Source organism: Lates calcarifer, linkage group LG12, assembly GCF_001640805.2.
Source record: "Lates calcarifer isolate ASB-BC8 linkage group LG12, TLL_Latcal_v3, whole genome shotgun sequence".
NCBI lineage: Eukaryota > Metazoa > Chordata > Actinopteri > Centropomidae > Lates > Lates calcarifer.
The window spans coordinates 4,024,524-4,045,098 of record NC_066844.1 but is presented as its reverse complement, the minus strand read 5'-3'; the positions used below and the strand labels follow the sequence as shown (position 1 = coordinate 4,045,098).

The following is a 20,575-nucleotide window of genomic DNA, read 5'->3' as shown; positions in this document are numbered from 1 at the left end:
CTGACGTATATTGTTATCTGTACTACACCAGTGCTCTTCCTACAGTTTCCAGTGTTTCTAATGCAGCTGGCATAATATGTATTTACTATATTCCGTTTCATGATATCTTTTGTTTGTTTCCTTTCAGCTGCCGTTGTAATGCATCGCTATTTGTAATATTAGGAGCCTGTCGGCTATTTCACATTCAGATTTATGTATTGTTTTTAATTTAAAATAATTTGATATACACTAACAACATAAAACAGTAATCAGCCAACATGATATAAAAGTAAACCAAACCTTTGCCGCTGTCTCTCTGTCTGTGGTTTGTTTTTCTTTCTGCTGTTTAGACAAGCTGCAGATATCGATATCAGAATCTGAGCTTTGAATATAATCCCTGTCATCAGTTTACATCTGCTGCAGTACACGAGTGACAAGCAAAACAGACACAATCTTCCTCTCCTCCTCAGTTAAAAACTCTGTAAAGTTAGATAGATAACTTAATAGACTACTGTTAAACAACTGGCAGCAAAAAAACCCCCAAAAAACAGAAAAAATAGATTTTTATCTCACATTTCTACACATCAAAACTTGCTGTACTAATAACAGTAAATCTGAAGTAAATCTTAATATACCACCATATAATTAAAATGACTTGTGTAATTAAGATTAGCAAGCATTACCTTACAGCTGGTGTTAATTAGCTTTTCATTAAGTTCAAAAATGCCTCAACTTAGTTTGCATTTGGTAATGGTGTCATTTTCAGTGTCTGTAATACATTTATCATGTGAGGTTTCATAAAGTCTGATTTTGCACAATATCAGCTCGGAGTAAACCTATACAACTTGTTAATAACATAACACTGAACAGGTTCATGTCAGTAATTCATTGCAATAATGTCACATAGAGCCTTATAGGCTTAAGCTCAAGATGTTCCTGCTAAATCAAAAACATTATGTCCACACATGTAACTGGTCAGTGATGCATGATCAAAGCAGCAATTGCTACTAAAATATTTTTAGACTTGTACACCCTGAAAGTCTGGGGACTTGTTACTCTACTGTGCTGTTATTATTATTATGCCCTTAATTTTGTTGGCTATTATTAGTCACCAAGTTACTTTCATATATATATATATATATATATTATGAATAAAAAGAAGGGTGCTGGCTGGGTGCAGTTGAGGATCCTGGTATGGGATTGAAGTGATTTTTTGTCATTTTAAAATACATCAAAAAGTCTTATGAATGTAGTACTCGGCAACAATGAAAAGATGCCATTCATTCATTTTATTTTGCTCTGAGTGTAGTACAACGGGAGACCTGCTTCCTCTTGCTAGAGTAAATGTAGGACACTGGAGAAATAATCTAATGTCCCTCTCTGAGGTGGAAGTATTTTTAGTCCTAGTCAAATTTTCAGTGTGACTCCGAGTGATGCTGAGAGACTTGATAAACACATGCTCAGAGTTTATCTGTCAGCTGACTGCTACTATCTGTTTATTAACACATCTGCATGTGTGTGTGTTTATATATATATATGTGTGTGTGTGTGTGTGCGCCGTCCAACCAAACTGGTGTCATGTGTCGACCTGCTGACTGGTTAAGTGGTTGTCGTGCCTGTTGGCTGCCCACTGATGGTTTGCGCTGCTGTTTTTGGAGGCTGAAAGCAAATTAAAATCCAAACACAATTACATGGCATTCATTTAGCTGACACTAATGAGAGAGAGAGAGAGAGAGAGAGAGAGAGAGAGAGAGAGGGAGAGGGAGAGAGAGAGAGAGAGAGAGGAGGAGGAGGAGGAGGAGGACAGAAAGGGATAAAGGGATGCAGTGTTTCCCGGAGAAATGTTCTGTTAGTGGGTGGAAGTGCTGCAGGAATGCTGGTGCTGCTGAAAATCAGTCAAAAGTGTAGATTGGTTTGAAATGGAGCATTTGTGTGATATTGCATGGACTTGGAGGAATTATCTCCTTATTCCAGAATTATTTTCAGAGCCTTTTTAATAGAAGAAACTTCCAAAATGTCCATTATTCTTTTTACAATGTTCTCGTTTGGTTGGTATTTAAAGGTGACAGCAAACAAGTCTCATAGCGTATATTCATGGACTGAGGAAGAGAAACACTGACATGAAGAGGAGAAGAAAGGCAAAACAGATGGAGAGAAAGAAAGACAGTGGACAGACAGAGAGACCAGTAAATATCTGTAGAGCTGCAACAATTAATTAATAGGCTAGTTGCAGCCTTTAATATGAGTGACTTCCATAACCAGACTCTAACCATTAATTGTGATTAATTAATCAGATCAGGAGGCCCCTGAAGGATCAGATAGTCCACAGACTTATGTTGGATCATCATTTGGTAAACAGTTCAGGTAGAGCCCTGTTGGTATCAGATATGTGTGTGAATGAGTTCAATACCTCAGAAGAATTCTTTCAGCTCTGATCACACGCTCTGTCATCATGTCACAGGAAAAAACCTGTTTTGGAAGTGAGGTGGAGAGTGTGAACTTTGCAGGGAGAACTGCTGCTGCTGTTTTCCACCTCAGCTACTCATTAATGGTGGAGCATCGTGTTGCTGTTCTCTCTCTGTTTTGATCTGCTCAGGTCGAGTCTCATCAGGCTGAGCCCATTCGGACCTGGTCTGTTTGTTCTTTGGTCCCTGTAGTTTCAGTTGTTTTGAAATTTTTCATTCATTTATGTTTTATAGGTCTGTGTTTGACATGGCTGTCAGACCAGTTTTTCCCCTGGCAGAAATAACATTTAAGTTAAAAACCACTCTAATCCTCTACACACAGGTATTAACCCATCAAACCAGTTTATTACAACTTGAGTCTTATTTTCATTGCTTTATCTGACACAGCAACACACCTGAACAAATTTTTTTTAAACACTAAAAGGACTGAAGTGTATCTCTACTGCAGGTGTAACGATGGACGATGTCGCCTCAAATGTCCTCAAATAACCATCTGTCTGTCACTTATGAATGAGGAAATGATGCAGCTGTGATTCAGCATAACTTCACACAGTTTGCTTGTGGAAATGAAAGTGACTTCCTGTATCATTCATGAAGTTCAGGTGTTTGAAGATCGGACAACAACCTGTAACTGACAGAAATAAAGGCATAGTGGGAGGAGAAGACCTTTGCCTGTCCTCTGAATTTAAAGGATAAGTTAAAATGAATTCAATTCTGCCTTAAAACAGTCAGGTGCTCATATTTGGAACAGCTTTTTCCTTCCTGTATCTAAAGCTAATATAAGGCACAGCTGGTCTTAGTCTGAATCAAGCTCCAAATCCACCTGTTGAATATTAATCATTTCAAATCCATTATTTGATTTAAATAGTTTGTTTGGTCGGTAATAATGACGTACTGTTTTTACAAAACAAAACAAAACTCATGAGTAACAAAATATAGAAATAGATATTTAAGAATGAAGCTTCTTCTAATCACTTTAATGCCAGACAAGTCTGACACTGACACTAAATGAAACTATGGTAATCGGCTATCAAACCTAAACCACAGAGACTCTCCTGTGCTTGGAGGTTGTAGTTCTCTCACCACATATTTTACTACTGCTTTGTGATGTCTATTAACCCTGTCCTCGCTCAGAAACAGTGTTAACTCCTCACTGTGGGGCAGTGGCAGCAGTGGATATTTATTATCCGGTGAATATCAGCTACATAAATTGCTGATATTTTGCACAGTGCACTTAATGCTACTCATTATTGCACCGCTACAGGTCACAGATTACAGCGTGAGGCCGAGCACTCTTCCTTCTCAAGTTTCTTATTTAGATTTTATGTTGGACGGTGCTACTGAGTTATCACTCGTATTTTGTTTTTCTTTTACTGTAGTGAGAGACAGAGAGAGGCATAACATACAAAACATGAATGAATGATTTTATAAGGGAGTCTATGGCTGTGTCAGAAATCACTCACCCATTCAATCCTCTCTACTCATTATCTGGGGGGTTCTATGTAGAGGACTATACAGTTAACTCATCTGCAAAGCGTTAAATCACTTTCGGACACTACTCGGATGATTAATTATGTCATTGCTGTCACACAATAAAAATGTGCCAGATTATATTTCTCTAATTCAGCTTGGTTAGTGACCATTGCGAGATACTACAAGTCCACTATATAGGGTGTAATAATTCTCAGCATACATTCGGACAGCACTACAAAATGGCGAACTCAGCATATGAGTAGAGAGTGTTTTCAGACACATTGCAGGTGTGTTTAATGACACCGAACCGGATTCAAAATGGTGCCAGTCATAGGAACCCATCCCTAGTGATAATGTTGCTAATAATAATGTGAAACAGGCAAATGTCAACATGTGAAATGAGTGTCAAAGAGAAATGACACAGACTTTCTCTGGACTGAGACTAAACCAGCAGTCTGCAGCTCACAGGTCAATGACGTCATGTTTTCTCTGTTAGTGTCTGTGTGTGTCAGAGAGACACACACTAGGTATCAGTGTGTGAGAGCCATATGTGAGGTATGTGACGCATAGTGAGTGTGTGTGTTGTTGCTGGGTGAAAAGCTCTATAGTTAGGTCCCTCCCTCCCTGTCTCCAGGTTACCATGGGGACAGGAGGTAACTGTCAGTGTGTGTGTTTGTGAGTGTGTGTGTGTGTGTGTGTGTGTGTGTGTGTGTGTGTGTTAGGATATAGCTATCATGAGCTGTGAATTGGTAGCTTTTTGTAGCTCACTGCAGTCGGATAAACAGCGAAGTCAGCCGCTCAGTCTCTGCATATATCTCTCTCTTTCCTCCTCCCCCTCTCTCTCCCTTCCTCCCTCTCCCTCCTTCAGTCCCTCCTTCCTCTCTTCAGTTTTTCAGTCTGTGTCTCTCTGGTAGATCGACAGTGATTTTCAGTCATGACGGAGAGCTAAGAGCTGATGAATGAACTCCTGGAACGACAGGCAGACAGGCCTCAGGCTAACGTTACCTGTGTGTGTGTGTGCATTGTGTGTGTGTGTAGTGTAATTTCATACCCTACCATGTCTGTGTTTGTTCATGAATCAGATGTATGTTTGTATGTCAGGTTTGTGTTTTTACGCGTTGTGTATTGTCTGTAACACGTGCATTTTGTTGTTTGATGTATGTGCATGTTTGGTTTCCTGTCTGACACCTGCATCTGTGTTTTGAAAGGTGAATGAAACAAAGTTGATGTGATTCATGTGGTATATTTGTGTTGTTGTCGTCGCTCTCTCAGATTCATGCTGTGTGACTGTGTCGAAGTGCCTTTGTATATCTTTGCAACTACAGCATAGCCTCAGGATTAAATTATAATCAAGTAGTCATGCAGCCCTGAGCACTGACTGTAAGAGAGTAGTGATGAGTTCATTGTGAATGCAGGAATAAATGTATAAAGAGAAACAAAATCAACAAATACAAGTAACTGTTTAATTTGTAGTGTGTCCCTGGATGTGTTAATGGGGTTGGATAGTTGTCAGTTAGCATTGTTGACAGTTTGTACCAGCGGTCATGTGCAGTACAACAACTACAACTACAAAAAAAGAAACGGTTGTATTTTGACAGTACAGATGGAAAGGTCAGTTTTTACTCCTTTTCAGACCTTAAAGATTTTGTAAAACTTCCCTAGAGCCCAGAAAAGCCTTTTTAAGTTTATTTAGCAACCTCAGAGGCTCAGGGAGAGACACACTAATGAATATGTGTTTTGCCTAATGTACTGGTTTGTGTCAGACCTGAGGTTCACAATTATGATATCAATATATGTAGGTTTTTGGTTTTTTTTTTGGCTACATTAGCAGTGTGGGTCCCAGGATGGCAATGTAGGTCAGCCTGCCCACCACTTTGGTTAAGAGTGAAATAGCTCAGCAACTGTTCAGTGGTTTGACATGGAAGTTCGTACAGACGCTCACTTCTTCTGGGATTGGGATGGGATAGGATTATTTTTGTGGCAGGGGATGGGACGGGAGACACTCCCGTGTCATCCTCTAATCCACAGTTGTACTTTGTTTTTACTGCTAATTAGTAAATATTATTGCTGGGTGTATAACAAGTCTCCAAATCCACAGTTTGGTTCAGACCTTGATTTTTGAGCCATGGTTCAGTTCTGCTGTCTCAGGTTTATTATTCTACTTAAGCTAACTAAACCAACTTTTATGGCAGGCATGATCCGTTTTCCTGTATCACAGTATGAGATTGTGGATGTTATACTGTGGTTTTGGTGTCTGTTTCAGAATAGTCACACCCCTAGTAATCATGCTATTATGATAAACTAACATGGTGGACATGGTAAATGTTATACCTGCCAAACAGTTCACCTGTGTACAGCTAACTGCATCACACCTCTTGAGAACTAACTGAAAAAACATCTTCCTGTTGGCTGATAATGATACTCTGGTATGGCAGCTCTCAGCTGTGGTCACATGGCTTAAACACCACTATGTTGTATGGGGTTTGAAAATCACTACTGACGGTTGTGAAATTTCATTATGGGCTGCAGATGAATATGTTCTGACATTTTTGTCCCTGCTGCCTCGTCCTTAATGATTTGAACTTGACTCCAATTCATTTCAAAGAATGTAACAGTCTGTTCATGTTTGTTGTTCTTGTGACATTTCCTCACATGGTTCTCACCTGATGTGTGTTATTTTTGTGTGTGTGCTTCAGTTCTACCTGCAGGACACTAAAAGCAGCAACGGGACGTTCATCAACAGCCAGAGGTTGAGTCGCGGCTCGGAGGAGAGTCCGCCCTGTGAGGTCCTCTCTGGAGACATCATCCAGTTTGGTGTTGACGTCACTGAGAACACACGCAAAGGTACATGCATGTACAAAAATATGTTAACACACAAGTAAGTGTTAAAAGACACGGTTTATAATCAAATAAAGTAGTTACAGTGAGATAGAAAATAAAACATTTTTTTCCTTCCTCTACCAGCCTACATACAACCCTGAAATAATAACTCTGACTAACCCTCGAGAGAACCGTAGGGCTCATTTTGCTTGGGCTATAGACTACATAAAAACACATACACATACGCAGAGCAGATATTGAGGTCAAATTTTCAGCTCCACTAAAGTCGCTTTTATACTGGAGACCCAGCAGGCATTCAACCTGCACTGGACCTCATTCATCTGAGACTGCTGCTGTCAGAGGCTAATCTGTGAACATCACAGTGTCAAAAAGACTCAGTATGCACTGATGTGTTTTTATAGAATTAAATGAAACTACACTGAAGTATTTTAGATGTAATAAGCTCCATTGAAGATGTAGCTAATTTTCTCAGGAGTCACTGGTTTCCATTTATTAATAGTATGTAAAAATATTTTGCTCTTAGTGTTTGAGTTATGTTATCCATCATAATAAACCTTACATTTCTTACATTTCTGTCAAAGTTCCCATATAGTGAGGTTGTGCAGTGCAAACTTTTCAAATCAATCTTGACTTAAAGTAGGGCTGTGATTATGTAGAATATTTCTTCAATTAATTGTTGTCTCTCTAAAATATCAAACATTTGTCAGAACTGCCCATCACCACCTCACAACTTTGTTACTTTGTCTTCATATGTCATATTTTGTTTGACCAAAAGAACAAAAAAAGGATTTATCAAATATCAAAGTAGTGGCTAGTTATTTTTTGTAACATTAATGATAATGGATTACACAATTCAGGCAAGTTTTTTGAGACAGCTGACAGATTTTTTATACCGTATGGAAATAAGATGGGAAACTTGTGATTCCTCATGTGTTTCTGTTCAATATCTCGATCAATGGGATGATCTTGAAAGTAGCACACTTTGTATGAAGTCAGTTGTGTAGGTTTTTTGTCATCTACACAAGCAATTTAGAAATTTGTTTTCCATCACTGGTGGGTGATGTGTTGTTCAGGACTTCTCTCTGTGGTCTCTGTGTGTGCTAATGATGGAGGACATTATTAGTTATTCCTGACGTGATGTGGACATTATCTGTTTGTGTTTCTAGTCACCCATGGCTGCATCGTGTCAACAATCAAACTCTTCCTACCTGATGGGATGGAGGCACGCCGTCGAAGCGAGTAAGCATTCTCATCAGTGTATTGATCACTCACAAATTACATGATTAGTGCACATTGTATTTAAACATTCCTCCTTGATGCAACATTATCATTGGACAGAATGAACCAGTTACTTTCTGATGTTTTAATATTTCTCTGCGTACTGTATGCTGATGATGTTACTGCCTGTCTGCCTGCTCTTACACACACACACACACACACACACACACACACACACACAGAAATTTCTGCTTGCATAGTGATGTGATTATTGTCAGTCTAGTTGTTGATGAGGACAGCCAATCTGTTAACAAGCTGCAGGGGGAAGAGTGTGTGTGTGTGTTTTTGATCTGTGTCATAATCATTTGAAATCTATTGCTGGTGTCGGTCAAATGGTGATTTGATGGCTGGAGAATGGAGGATATTCTCTTCAGACATTATAGGAGCACAAATGTGTGTATGCGTAGAGTTAAATGGGCCGTAGCAGACCGGCAGCTGACCCAGCATGGAGCTTCCTACTGTACTGGGAGTCCCACCTGTGTGTGTGTCTCTGTATTTGTAATTGGCTACTGTAGATACCATGTGGAATCTGTGTGTGTGTGTGTGATGCTGGGGCACAGTGCCATGGTGGGCAGTGCCATCTGCTGCCCTCCTTGTCCAGCTTTCAGTGTGGAAAATGCAGATGAGCATCCTGACCTGCAATAATGCGGACTGAAATACAGTCCCCTGGGTCTGCTCTGCTCCTCCTCCTGCTGCCTGTGTGTTGGCAAATGAAGAAGTGAGGTCCATTTATATGCTTATGGACAAAACACATCAGTTCACCCGACTGTAGCAAAAAGCTGAATTGAGTTTTGGTGTTTCAGTGCATAGCTCTTCACTATGAGAGGGTCTCTAGTTTGAATCTAAGCTGTGGGCCAATCCCTACTGACACTGGGCAAGAGGCAGGGTAAACCCTTGAACAGCATGTCTTTGGGCTATGGGAGGAAGCCCGAGTACCCGGAGGAAACCCACGCAGGCACAGGGAGAGCATGCAAACTCTACACATAAACCTTGGGTGAGAGGAGGTTTGAACCCAGAACCTACCGCCCAAATTTCTGTGCACTTCTAAAACCTTATGCCTAAAGTCAACACACTTAGAAATTTACACAAACTTGTTTTTGCTTGAGGCAAAATAAATGTTTTCTACAGTCGATTTTCAGTAATCATGCATTCATGTCCCTCTGTGCACTGCAGATGCTCAGAAATGGTTTTGCATGTTTCGGGAATAAGAAGGGTGCTAATAAAGCACTGTTTTTTTTATTTTTAAAGAGACCTTTTTCTGCACCAAGCATCACAGCAATAGTACAGCAACAATTACTAAAAAAAGCCAACTGAATGAATGATCAGCACAAACTAATCAGGGAAATATATCGCTAACAAATGTTTACTTCAGGTCGGCTGATATGGCAACATTTTGGTGTTGACAGGAAGAATAGTTAAATATGCAGCAGCTGGTTAGATGAAGGGTGTTAGATTAACTCAAACCTCACACATCATCAAAACATTGGTGTCTTTCCCTGCAATGTCACAGTCACACAAATGGATCTGAAATTCAAAGACCAGCTACTGAAAACACCTGCGCAGATGAAACCAATGTCTCAGGCCTAAATTCACTTTTTTATTTATCTTCATATAAATTTAAGGAATCAAACGCTATTGATTGTTAATCATTCACAAATTAATCATTAACATGCCCAGCTGGAACTGAACCAAGAACCACCCACCCTCACAGATCCACATATAACAGCTCAAATTTTAGTAAATGGACATTTACTTATTAATCAAGGACAGCTTTACTTATTGTACTTAAGTCTGTGTGGCTCTGTCTCTAATGAAGTACAGCTGGAGGGTGATGAGAAGCTTAGTCAGACAGATTTATTAATAGCTGAAGAATGTTTCTGCTCCCCGGTGATGGAATTAGCCATCTGGACGTCAGCCAAATAGAGCTTTATACAGTCGTCTCTTGTGTGTAAAACACCTGTATTTATACATCTGTGTCTTTTAAAGCTTGATTCAGACTTGTTATCCTTGCTTACAACTGTAGGTGTGAACCCTGAAAACTCCCAGGAATAGTCTGATTAATTTCCTTTTGACCTCTGCAGTTAAAACATTTGAAAAAGTGAAACCTTTTTCAGTTTCTAAATAGCTTCAGTCTGAGCTGCTTGCAGCCACTTCCATTAGATTTTATGTAAAACAGGCAGTGATGGATTAAAAAAAAGTTTTGTATGAACACACCCCATACTATTTTGTTTTTCCTCTAATGCAAAACACCTGCTGTGACATCACTGTATGGCCAGAAAAAAGTTTGAAAACGTGCAGCAGCAGCAGATTTCAGCCTGTGAATCAGTGAGGAGTCAGTGGTGACCCACAAAGAGGAGTAGTGGGATTTTAGAAGGATTTTATTTGCCTGTGTGATGTTTCGAGCACAAGGCTCTTCCAATAAATAGAGAGTCGCCATCTTAAAAACTGCTCAGAAATGTCTCAAGGACCACGACAAAGACCCTAAGCTGTTGACCTGGCCTCCAAACTCCACAGATATCAGTTTGATCTGTGGGACCTGCCTAACATTGTGTAGCAACCAAAACAGCTCTGACACATCGGGGAGTGGAAACAGGACCTCTGGGAGTTTGGAGGCTGGGTCAACAGCTTAGGGTCTTCCTTGTGGTCTTTGAGTGATTTCTGAGCAGTTATTCTGGTGTGGTATGAGCGTTGTCCTTCTGGGGGAGACCCCTCTTGCCATGGGGCGGTGTGTTTAGGTGCCATATTTAGGTGGATGATAGGTGTCAAAGTAACATCCAGGTGGATGGAAGGGTGGGGTTTCCCAGCAGAACATTGTACTGTAACAAAATGATCAGTGTTATTCACTTTATCTGTCAGTGGTTTTAATGTTGTGGCTTATGGGTGTTTACAAAGTACATAAAAAGAATCACAGTATATACACAAATCATGTACTTCACAAAGGAGTCAGACTGAATTGTGGTCATATATGCTAACTATTAAAAGCGCCTTTGTCTAGTTATCTGTTATCTATTATTATAGTTAAAAAGGAAAGATAGAATTTAAATTGAAGCTCTATCTCTGCTTTATTGATAACATCCCACAGTTTTTGTACAGGAAACACTGAACTACTTCTTTTATCTGGTGAAAAATTATTCTGCCAGACACAAATATGACTATAAAACAATGAAGTCATGCCTCCAAAGTGTTTCAGGTTTAACCGCAGTTGTTTATCTCCAGTCGCTGTTTTGCTGAGGACAACAGCTCTCCTTTGTTTCCCCGTATCAGTTTGTTATCGCCTGCCATATTTCCTTAAAACACACACACACACTCGCGTCGCCAGGTGGTTAGTGAGGATGTTTCATTTTCAGGACCATCGCTCGCTCTCTCTCAGGTGAGTAGAGCTCTTGAATGTCAGATTTGTTGATATGTGTTGATGAGATTGAGAAAGATGTTAACTCCGCCCCCCTCATGCAGCACCAGGTTAGTTATCTAGCATACCTTTGTTCTCCTGCAGACCATAAAGTTAGTGAGGAATCATAGCTGCAGCAGAGAGGAGAGATTGTTTCCTCACAGGGAGTGCCAGGAGGGGTGGAGCGACAGTAACTCCGCACATGTTAAAGGAAGAAAATCGGCTGTTTTGCTCTGAGGAGAGGAGGAGCAAAGAGAAGAAAGAAAGAAAGTTTGTGTTATGGGATGACTTCACTCATGTTGTGGAGAGGCAGAGGGGAATCAGCTGCTCCGTCTGAAACTAGAGGAGAAAATGAAGTTGAGGAAGGGTTGGTTTTCTCGCAGGAGTAGCTTAATCAGGCTGAGATAGAGGCCGAGCAGTGAACTTTGTCCTGTGACAAATCACCAGCTGACTCACACACAGGACGAAGACCTGACAGGTAATGTCTCTGCTGGACCAAAATCTGAACTAGGGTTTTTAGATGCTCCTGATTTGGCTGCCTTGGCTCCTGATTGTTTATCGAACCTTACAGTAAAATACTGTTATGACCTAAAATTTGTGATACATCACAATGTGAAGCTTGAACTGGTAAATGCGTCTCTAAAAGGTGCACAGAGTGACTTACATCCTGTCATAAAATGAAGCTGGAAGTCTAAAGTGGTTGACTCAGAGCTGATTTCTTGTGGTTTGTTTGGATGACTCTTAGGTTTGTTGTTCATGCTGTGTGCAGGTAAAAACAAGTGACCAAACCTGAAGCAGCAGCTGTGACAAAAGAATCCTTCACTCTATTATGGTTTCTTAAATACAGGAACTATTGTTTTACAAACATGGGGCATGTCCATGTCTCTTCATTAACTGGTTCAAATATCCTCAAAGACTAAAGCTAAGTCCAACGTTTTTCAATTTTACAATTTCGAAGGGACAGTTTTGAGATCAGTTTTAGTCTAAACTGACCCACAACAATTATTATTATTTTTATTATTTTATTATTTTTCAATTATTGATTTCATTATCTGTCTGGGGCGATGTGGTGGTGCAGTGGATAGCACTATTGCCTCACAACGGCAAGGTTCTGGCCGGTTCGTCTGGGGCTTTCTTTGTATCTCTCGGCAGAACTTCTGTGTAGAACTCGGCATCCTCCGTTATTTTGTTCTGTTTAACCAGCAGTTGAAAATCCAAATATATTAAATTTACACTGGTACAACAGTTGAATAATGGAGAACTAATAATTAATTGATAATTTTTCTAAACTTTTAATTAATTTTCTGAAGGTGTAATTCAGGATTGCTTTTCTGACGATATGGAGCCAAAATCATACATAATGTGATCGCTTACTTAAGAAATATATGTGTTTTTCTTTTAAACGAAAAAGTCTGTTAAATGTTAATAATCTCAAGCAGCCAGATAAGAACTTTGTCCTAATAAAATGATATAAAATCAGAAATGGGATGATCAAAGAATAAGTAAAGAAGAGAATAAATCTTTTGCCTATGCCAGACAGTTTTAAATGTTCTCTGTGACTGCTTCATGTCCCCCAGAACAGGTCTGAGTTTTGGTGTGAGTGTAAAATCTATTTAGTGGTAGAAATATGTGAGCAGGGCACAGATGGAAACTACTGCCAGTGTTTTCCATCATCAGTGTCTGCTGGAGCGCATGCAAAACACACTCGACTAGATCTGATGTGGATGACTGATTCCTGTGGACTGGCTGAACTGGCTGTGTGTGTGTCTGTGCGTGTGTAGGCAGACTTGATGTTCTCGTGAGCCATAGTTGAAGAGCTGTGAATTTAGGTCATGTTACGCTGTGGATTTTCTTTCCACCTTTTTTAAATGTGTTATTTTGGAGCAGTGCTGGTCTGATCTCAGTCATTGTTTGACAATAACTGAAAATTAGTGATTTGCTTGATGTAGACAGAATCTGCTGTGAACACCTGCTGTTGAGATTTTACTCAAGTTTGGTTTTTACCACATCCTGAACCACTTCAGCTGCACCTGGCCCCATCTCTATACTTGCTAACGTTGGCTATGTGGCCATAGCAGACAATTACATATTAGTTAACATGCTCACACTGACATTGCTAACATGCTGATATGCAGGTAAAATGTAGCATGTCAGTGTCAGACAAATGAAAATTTTGACCAGATGATGAAAAAGAAGACGCTCAAGGAGAAAGCTGACGATAAAGCCTCACAAGTAAAGGTCATGTGAAGCCCCGTGTTAAAGGTTGTTAAATTCCTACAGTGGAAAGGGCAAAATCTAATCTAATGATGAGTGGGGAGCCTCCTGCTGTGATGATGCTGTTTGAGTGACAGAACTGCTGCTGGCAGTAGTGATAAATAAAACAACATTATGCACAGTGATTGACTGTGGTGATTGAAATTAAAGCATGATAGACTGCTGTGACTGAATGAATGTAGCAGAAGCAAACTGTTAGAACTACACAGTAAGATGGAGTCATTATGGACAAGGGAGTCTTCTTCAAATGGTCCCACTGTGCAGTTTTAATAACCCCTGTGCTAAATACACTGGATGTACTTATTATTTTTGAGAACATTTATTTATTCAATTTTACCACATGACATGTAGCTTGAACTTATTAAAGGGCCTATACTACTGTCCAGGTCTTTTCTTTAAAGTTTTCAGAAGTCATACTTTTGGTTTTAAGCACAAAAAACCATCCATATAGTTTTACATCCTCTCTCTCATGCTTTTCACTGAAGCTCTAGCAAGAACAGGGCATTTTGTGTCTGTGTCTTTTCTGATTGGCAAACTATTTTCTGAGTGATGCACTACCATGCCAAACATAGGTGACAAGTTGTAGCCACCTGTATATTTGGTAAAAGTTACTGGTAAATGCAAAGGATGACAGCCATCACAAAGACAATAAGCTAAACAGATGTTCAGATTCGGACTAAAATGCTCAAGTGTTTCTATAATTCCTGTGAGGGCTATGCAATGATATATCTGCTTCCTGACATCCGACAGAATGACTGCTTGATGTGTTGTTGATAAAGTTGAAACAGTGGATCCATGTGGGCCATGGAGGGGGCACTTGATATTACAAGATGATATTGGCTCGTTTGGAAGCAGTTTCTGAATACGGACTAAGTGCATTTCTTTTCAAAAAAGACATGGAAATCCCTCTTTCTACAATAAGGGACCTTGATAAAACTAGATAAAAGATTCCTGTGGCAGTGCAGCCTGCCTACTTTTTGGAGGATTACAGTGTCTCCTGAAGGAGACTTGCTTTTCTTCCTGGGTGTGAAGTGATCAACAGGCAGCAGCAGGGTTCAGTGTAATGCAGCTCTGATATGAAAACACTTAACTCAGCACAATGAAATCGGGATCAAACATAAAGTCTCTGGTGTTTACTGTGATGGATGATGTTGCTCTGTGGAAGTTGTTTGTCACACTGAGGGAGGACAGCAGCAGCAGAAACTGATATCTGCAGAGAAGCTGAACTGTTTGCTTTATGCTTTTAGGTATTTTATCTAATTCACTTACAAAACAGAAATCACAAGTTAAAGCATTGTTCCCACCCCTTTATTCTGTCTACATCTCTGCCATTTTAGATTAATTATAACTGCCATTGTTCAGTATGAGCAAGCATTTCTTTTGCCTAACTTTAATTTTAGTTGATTTGATCTCAGTAGTGTTGGTTAATCTCTTTCTGTGTCTCTATTTTTCTTTTTCTCAAATAGAAACATGATATGAGATTACAGTATAATCAGGATTAGTTGCACATTTATTTGTAATCATCACTGTTTGTGTTTCAGGTCTTCACTAAGTATTTAGAAACTGCCAGCTACTCTCAGATCAGTGATTTACTAAATCTGGTTGCATCATTAAAACTTGAGGAATGTCTGCGAATAAAGACTTGCACACATGACGAAACATGTTTCAAACCTGCAGTAGTTGTGTTCATGTAGTTATAGTGAGAGGAAAATGTCTGATTGCACAACCTGAACAACTGTATTTGGTCATTTATTCCAATATTGGCACATTTTGTAGTTGAATGTTTACAGTATTAGTGTTATTTTGTTATATGTATTATAATGGGTTTTAGTCATATCCTGTGATGGTACTGTTTAATCTAGGTTTTTTGGTTTTCTTTCACACTTCAGTGGAACCTGTATACCATACTAAAATGTTTAGAGCTGCAACTAAATATTTTTCTGCATATTTTTTCTTCAATTTAACGTCAATTTAACTGTCGTAAAACAGTGTTCTAAAGCCCAAGCTGACATGCAGAATTGCTCATTTTGTTTGACCAACTTTCTAAAACCCAAAGATATTGAATTTACTTTTATTTATGCCAAAGAAAAACTTGAAATCCTCACATTTGAAAAGCTAGAACAAGAAAGTGTCATTTATTTTTTATTGGAAAGTGACTTGAAATTATATATTGGCAATAGAGCTGGATACATTCTTAAAATTTTTTATTTGAGCGATCCAATATCAATTCTTAAAATCCTGAGATGGAGCTTGCACATTTTCCCAGTAAACGTACATATTCACTAAGTGTTCTGTGTCTGCAGTTACTTGTCGTGGTTCAGTTCGTGCTGCATGATGTGTAAAATGTTGACTTTGAGGAAATTAAGATCTTGTGCAGAAGAAACTTGCATTCCTAGGATGAATCCTCGAAAGCTTCAAATGCAACATTGGCATTTATATGTTGAAACTGAATCATCAAGAATTAAATAACAATGAATCGATTCATCCACTGTGAGAAGTTTGTGTTATTTCCTCATAGTTGTTGTAGGAGCCGCTGCAGTCCCCACCTCCTCCTGCTGGTTGGTAGTTATACATTAACAGAGTCAGGTTTATACTTTGTCCACAGTCAAGTTTACCTTCATTCCTGAACTCTGAGTGTTTCCAGGTATCCTGGATTATCTTCACCCCCCTCACTAAAAAAACAAACCTATGTGACCTTGCTGTGCTCTCAGATACAAGGACTTTGGATAGATATCACCACCAAATGGCAGAGGTCATGTTACTGCAGGGCATGAACTGAAGGTGGTTAAGCTTCCTGCGAGCCCATGGAGTTTTATTTCTGTGTGAACAAAAAACTCGCATGGATTCACATGTTTTTAATTTGCTGTGATGTATTAAATCAGAATAGTCTGGTTGTTAAATCACCATTCGTGCAGCTGCTGTCACAGTTTCAAACAATAGCTTACAACACAGAAGGTGTTTGAACCGTAATTGTAGGGTTGTGTAATTGCAACTTCATAACAGTCTTTGTTTTGTGACAAGATTTGATTGTAAAATTTACAGCCTGTTGCACTGTTGCTCCTGCAGTGCTGTGTGTGTGAACTCTGAGGCAGCTAAAAAAAAGGAAAGGCGTATCGACTCGACACCTGATATGTTTTAGCTAAATCAGGGACTTCCTGACTGATTCATTGAATAGTGGAATTAGGGGGCAGTCCTACATATCTGTTATATAAACATAAAACATCTGGCTTGCGGTGCAGCTCAATTTTTGCGTTTCAAATAAGCTGATGTGTGTTGACGTTTTTGTCTGGTTCTTCAGATCTGGGATTTTAAATCCACGAATACATTCTCTGGCTCTTGTATTTTGTTGTCTCATGCATGTTGGTTGATCTTTATACTTTGTTAGATCATTAGCCCTGGTGGTTTCAGAGGATCTGAGCCTTCAGCTATACTGGATTAGAGTCCCTATGATAGTTTCTGAGGTTGTTAAGATGGTAGCGAGGAGGCTCACCTAGCTTCTAACCACCTACCTCCGGGTCCCTATCCTGCTGCTACTGGAGCGGCACCCAACTGAGTAGCCTCTCTGGGCCAGATACAGTCACTAGTTACGCCTCAATGATCTGTGCTCTTGGCGTGGTGCGAGGACATGGATATGACGTTAGTAACTTTGTAAGGATCTGTTGTATAACCGTTATGTTATACACATACACACATATTACTGTAAATTTAATAGCAGTGGGTCAATCAATTATTCATTTAATTTTGTATTAGCCACTTGTTTTTATTGTGAAACTGTCTGCCAGAAATGATCACTTTTACAGCATTGAAACATGGGATACAGCTATCAGTAGAGCCAAAACGATTAGTTGATTAATTGATAAAGAAGAATAATTGGCAGCTGTTTTGATAATCAGTGAATTGTTGCAGTCATTTTTCAAGCAGAAACTGAAAGATTGAAAAAAATATTTCAGCTTTTTAAGAAGAAGCAACTTCATCCCCTCTATACCCGCTACCTTGCACATGTAAGTGACGTAAACCAACATCATAATTTATAGAGAGCCCTGATTGACTGGTACATCATTGGTGCATTGTTGTAATTAGCTGAGCTGTCTGAACCCAGGTGCTTTATCACTTGACAGGCTCATTCTGCACCTCTGGAAACTGGCCTCAGGCTTCTCTGTGCACGTGAACATCCCTCAGTAACTTTAATTGTACTTTAAGGAATCCCTGTCCATGCTTATATATTACATGGAGAGTGTGTGAGTGTTTTGAGGCTCTCTGAGAAGCTGATATTGAATTAAACTAGTCAATTGAAGAATTAGCTAACAAATCTCATATTTAATCTCTTTTTGCAGCTCTGAATTAACACAAACACACCTTCAGATATTTATATAAGTTGTGCAGATGACTTCATTGTACTAAGATGAGATTTTTATTTAACGAGGAGGTGAAAAACAAGTGTCACAAGACCTTCAAGAACCATTTTTTCCCTTTGTCGCCGTGGTTACTCCATATATCTTCCCACCCTGTTGTTTCCATGGTAACCAACTGTTTTCTCTCTTCCTCTTTCAGTGTCATCCAGGCTCCGTTACCACTACCTGTAGACAAGGTAAGAACAAAAATATGTGTGTGTTGTTGTTTTGTTGTCCTGTCCCATGTGCAAGCTGTCTGCGTCTGTCTCAGATTTCCATGTGAGCCTGCACCTCAGTTACGGAGCTACATTTGTGTGTGTTTGTTTTGTGTGTGTTTTCAGACACATACACACACTCACACACACACATAGTGGAGTAGTCAGCTGATAGAGGAATGCAGGGATTGCAGCCAGTTCTGCTGCGCTGCAGAAATCTTTCATGTGGATCAGGGGGAAAGTTTTTTTCTCACTGTTCCATCTGAGTGTTTTAGAGGTCTTCAAAACTGTTTAAACGTTTGTTCACTAAAGGTTGTTCTCTGCTCAGAGCTGAAACTGGGTTCTGATACTGTGGGATCTGGATGTGATGTTCTCTGTAGGTTCTAATCCTGTTACTCTGTGGTTTAGAGAAACAGCTTGTGGAAATCAGGAGCAGATCTCAAACCTCAATGATTTTGTGGTGAGGACCAACATTTGTCTGTTGTTGGTCTGAAATGTCTGGTCAGATTTAGCATCTTTTATCATCTTTTTTATTTTATCTGATTATACACAGAGGTTATTAAAAAACAATTTAATTAAATAAATAAAAGTACTATCTTGTTGTCTTTAGTCAAACTTCTGACAGAGCACTTGAATATCTGTTTCTGTTTAGGCAACAGTAACATTTGAGAATTGAAATTAGAAATTATACTCTTAATGGAGATCCATATTGTACAAGATATGATACAACTTTAGAACGTTTGGGCAAGCTGGTACCTTACCTGGTTAAGTGTGTACCATACATACCAGTAGTATTTTCACAGATTCTGGAAAATGACATAGAACTCCCTAACTAACTCAGTGAAAGTACAATTACATCACTCATAATAATGCAAAATAGTTGTTGTTGTTGTTGTTGTTACATGACTGTGGGTAAACACCTGGCTTTCCTTTTCACCAGCCCAAAGCTTCCAGATGTGTAAAGCACATCATTTACATACTCTGCTCTGATTGAACAGTTACTTTCTCCTGTTGCCATGAACCTGGTGCAATGTACTTCCACTTTTCAAGTCCTGGTAGCATGTTAAAGTTATGACTTTGAATGGGGAAGTAGTCTACCACACAGTTATTTGAAAAGGCATGACTGGTTTGTGGGTCATAGCTCCCTCGTGCCAGAGGAAATTTTAATGAAGCTTCTCCGCTTTGCACTGTGAGGAGACTTTGGAGTCTCAAATCGCGACACTGAGGGCCTTAGGTTATAAAAGAAGGATGTGGACTCACCTGAATCCAGATGAGCTTGACTTCCACAGAGACTGATTTGCTGTTGGACAAAACATCAACACAAATCTGGATCAACAACTGAACTGTAAGATTATAAGATTATAAACTAGATCTTTTCCTGAAATCATTTAGCACTACCACCCTGTTAAATACAGCGCACTATATCTTATCTAGACCCTGTTCATCTGTTAGAGGGGAATAAAAGGTAAAACTGGTTTGTTAAAAGTCAGTGTTTGTCTTGTTGCTGAGGAAACTCTGGTGATTTGGTAAAGAGAAACTCTAAGAGTTGTAAGTTAGGAACTTTTGGTGTCCACAATATGGAAAAATTGTTTTTGGCCTCACCACTCACTCAGCGTGTTAAAAAAACCACAAAAACAAAACAGTTACAGACACACATCAATAACAAAACACCATCAATCTGACTTTACGAGACTGAGATGCAGTTAAACAAACATATAAAACTTTGAGTATTAAACAAGAATGACAAAACAGTTCCACCTCAATGTCCACTTCATGAGCTAAAGTGCTAAATCTGCTGATGATGACTGTGTAAAAGCTTCAGAAAAAGCTTGCAAGTGGACCTGAAGTTGAGGTTGAGTTGACACCACACCTGCAATGTGAAAACCCTACGATGCCATAACAGGTGAATGTTATATTGTTCTGTATAAATCCACCCCATACAGCACAATGCCAGGGTAATTGTTTAAAGTACTGGTCTGTACCTTACATTAGCACGTTATCTTCCTCTGCTGCCTCGCCCTGTTCTGTGTGTCTCCCTCCAACAGTGAGAACAACAGGGCCTCGGTGTAACCTGTCTGAGGAATGTAGGCTGTCTAACTCTGTGTGTGAGTGTGAGTGTGTGTGAGGGAGAGAGGGAGAGAGAGAGTGCTGTGAGTGTGAGAAGCAGGGAGGAACTGTGATTAGATTTGAACCACTTCTCTAACATAATTATGAGTCTTAAAGCAGGATCCTTGCACCTCCCAGGTCTCAAAAGACACACATACATAGTGA

General features: G+C 39.5%; 1 protein-coding gene across 11 annotated transcripts in view; it reads left to right on the top strand.

The window, feature by feature from the left end:
- slmapa (sarcolemma associated protein a) overlaps positions 1–20,575 on the top strand; it is a 63,720-nt gene that overhangs the window by 12,582 nt on the left and 30,563 nt on the right. For 10 of the 11 annotated variants that reach the window (XM_018663304.2, XM_051074536.1, XM_018663302.2 and 7 more), the window contains exons 2-4: positions 6,614–6,761; positions 7,925–7,997; positions 18,250–18,286. In XM_018663304.2, the coding sequence (XP_018518820.1) occupies positions 6,614–6,761; positions 7,925–7,997; positions 18,250–18,286 (258 nt within the window). Of the gene's footprint in view, positions 1–6,613; positions 6,762–7,924; positions 7,998–11,495; positions 11,903–18,249; positions 18,287–20,575 lie in introns of those variants that run through there. The other variant, XM_018663305.2, reaches the window with a different exon arrangement.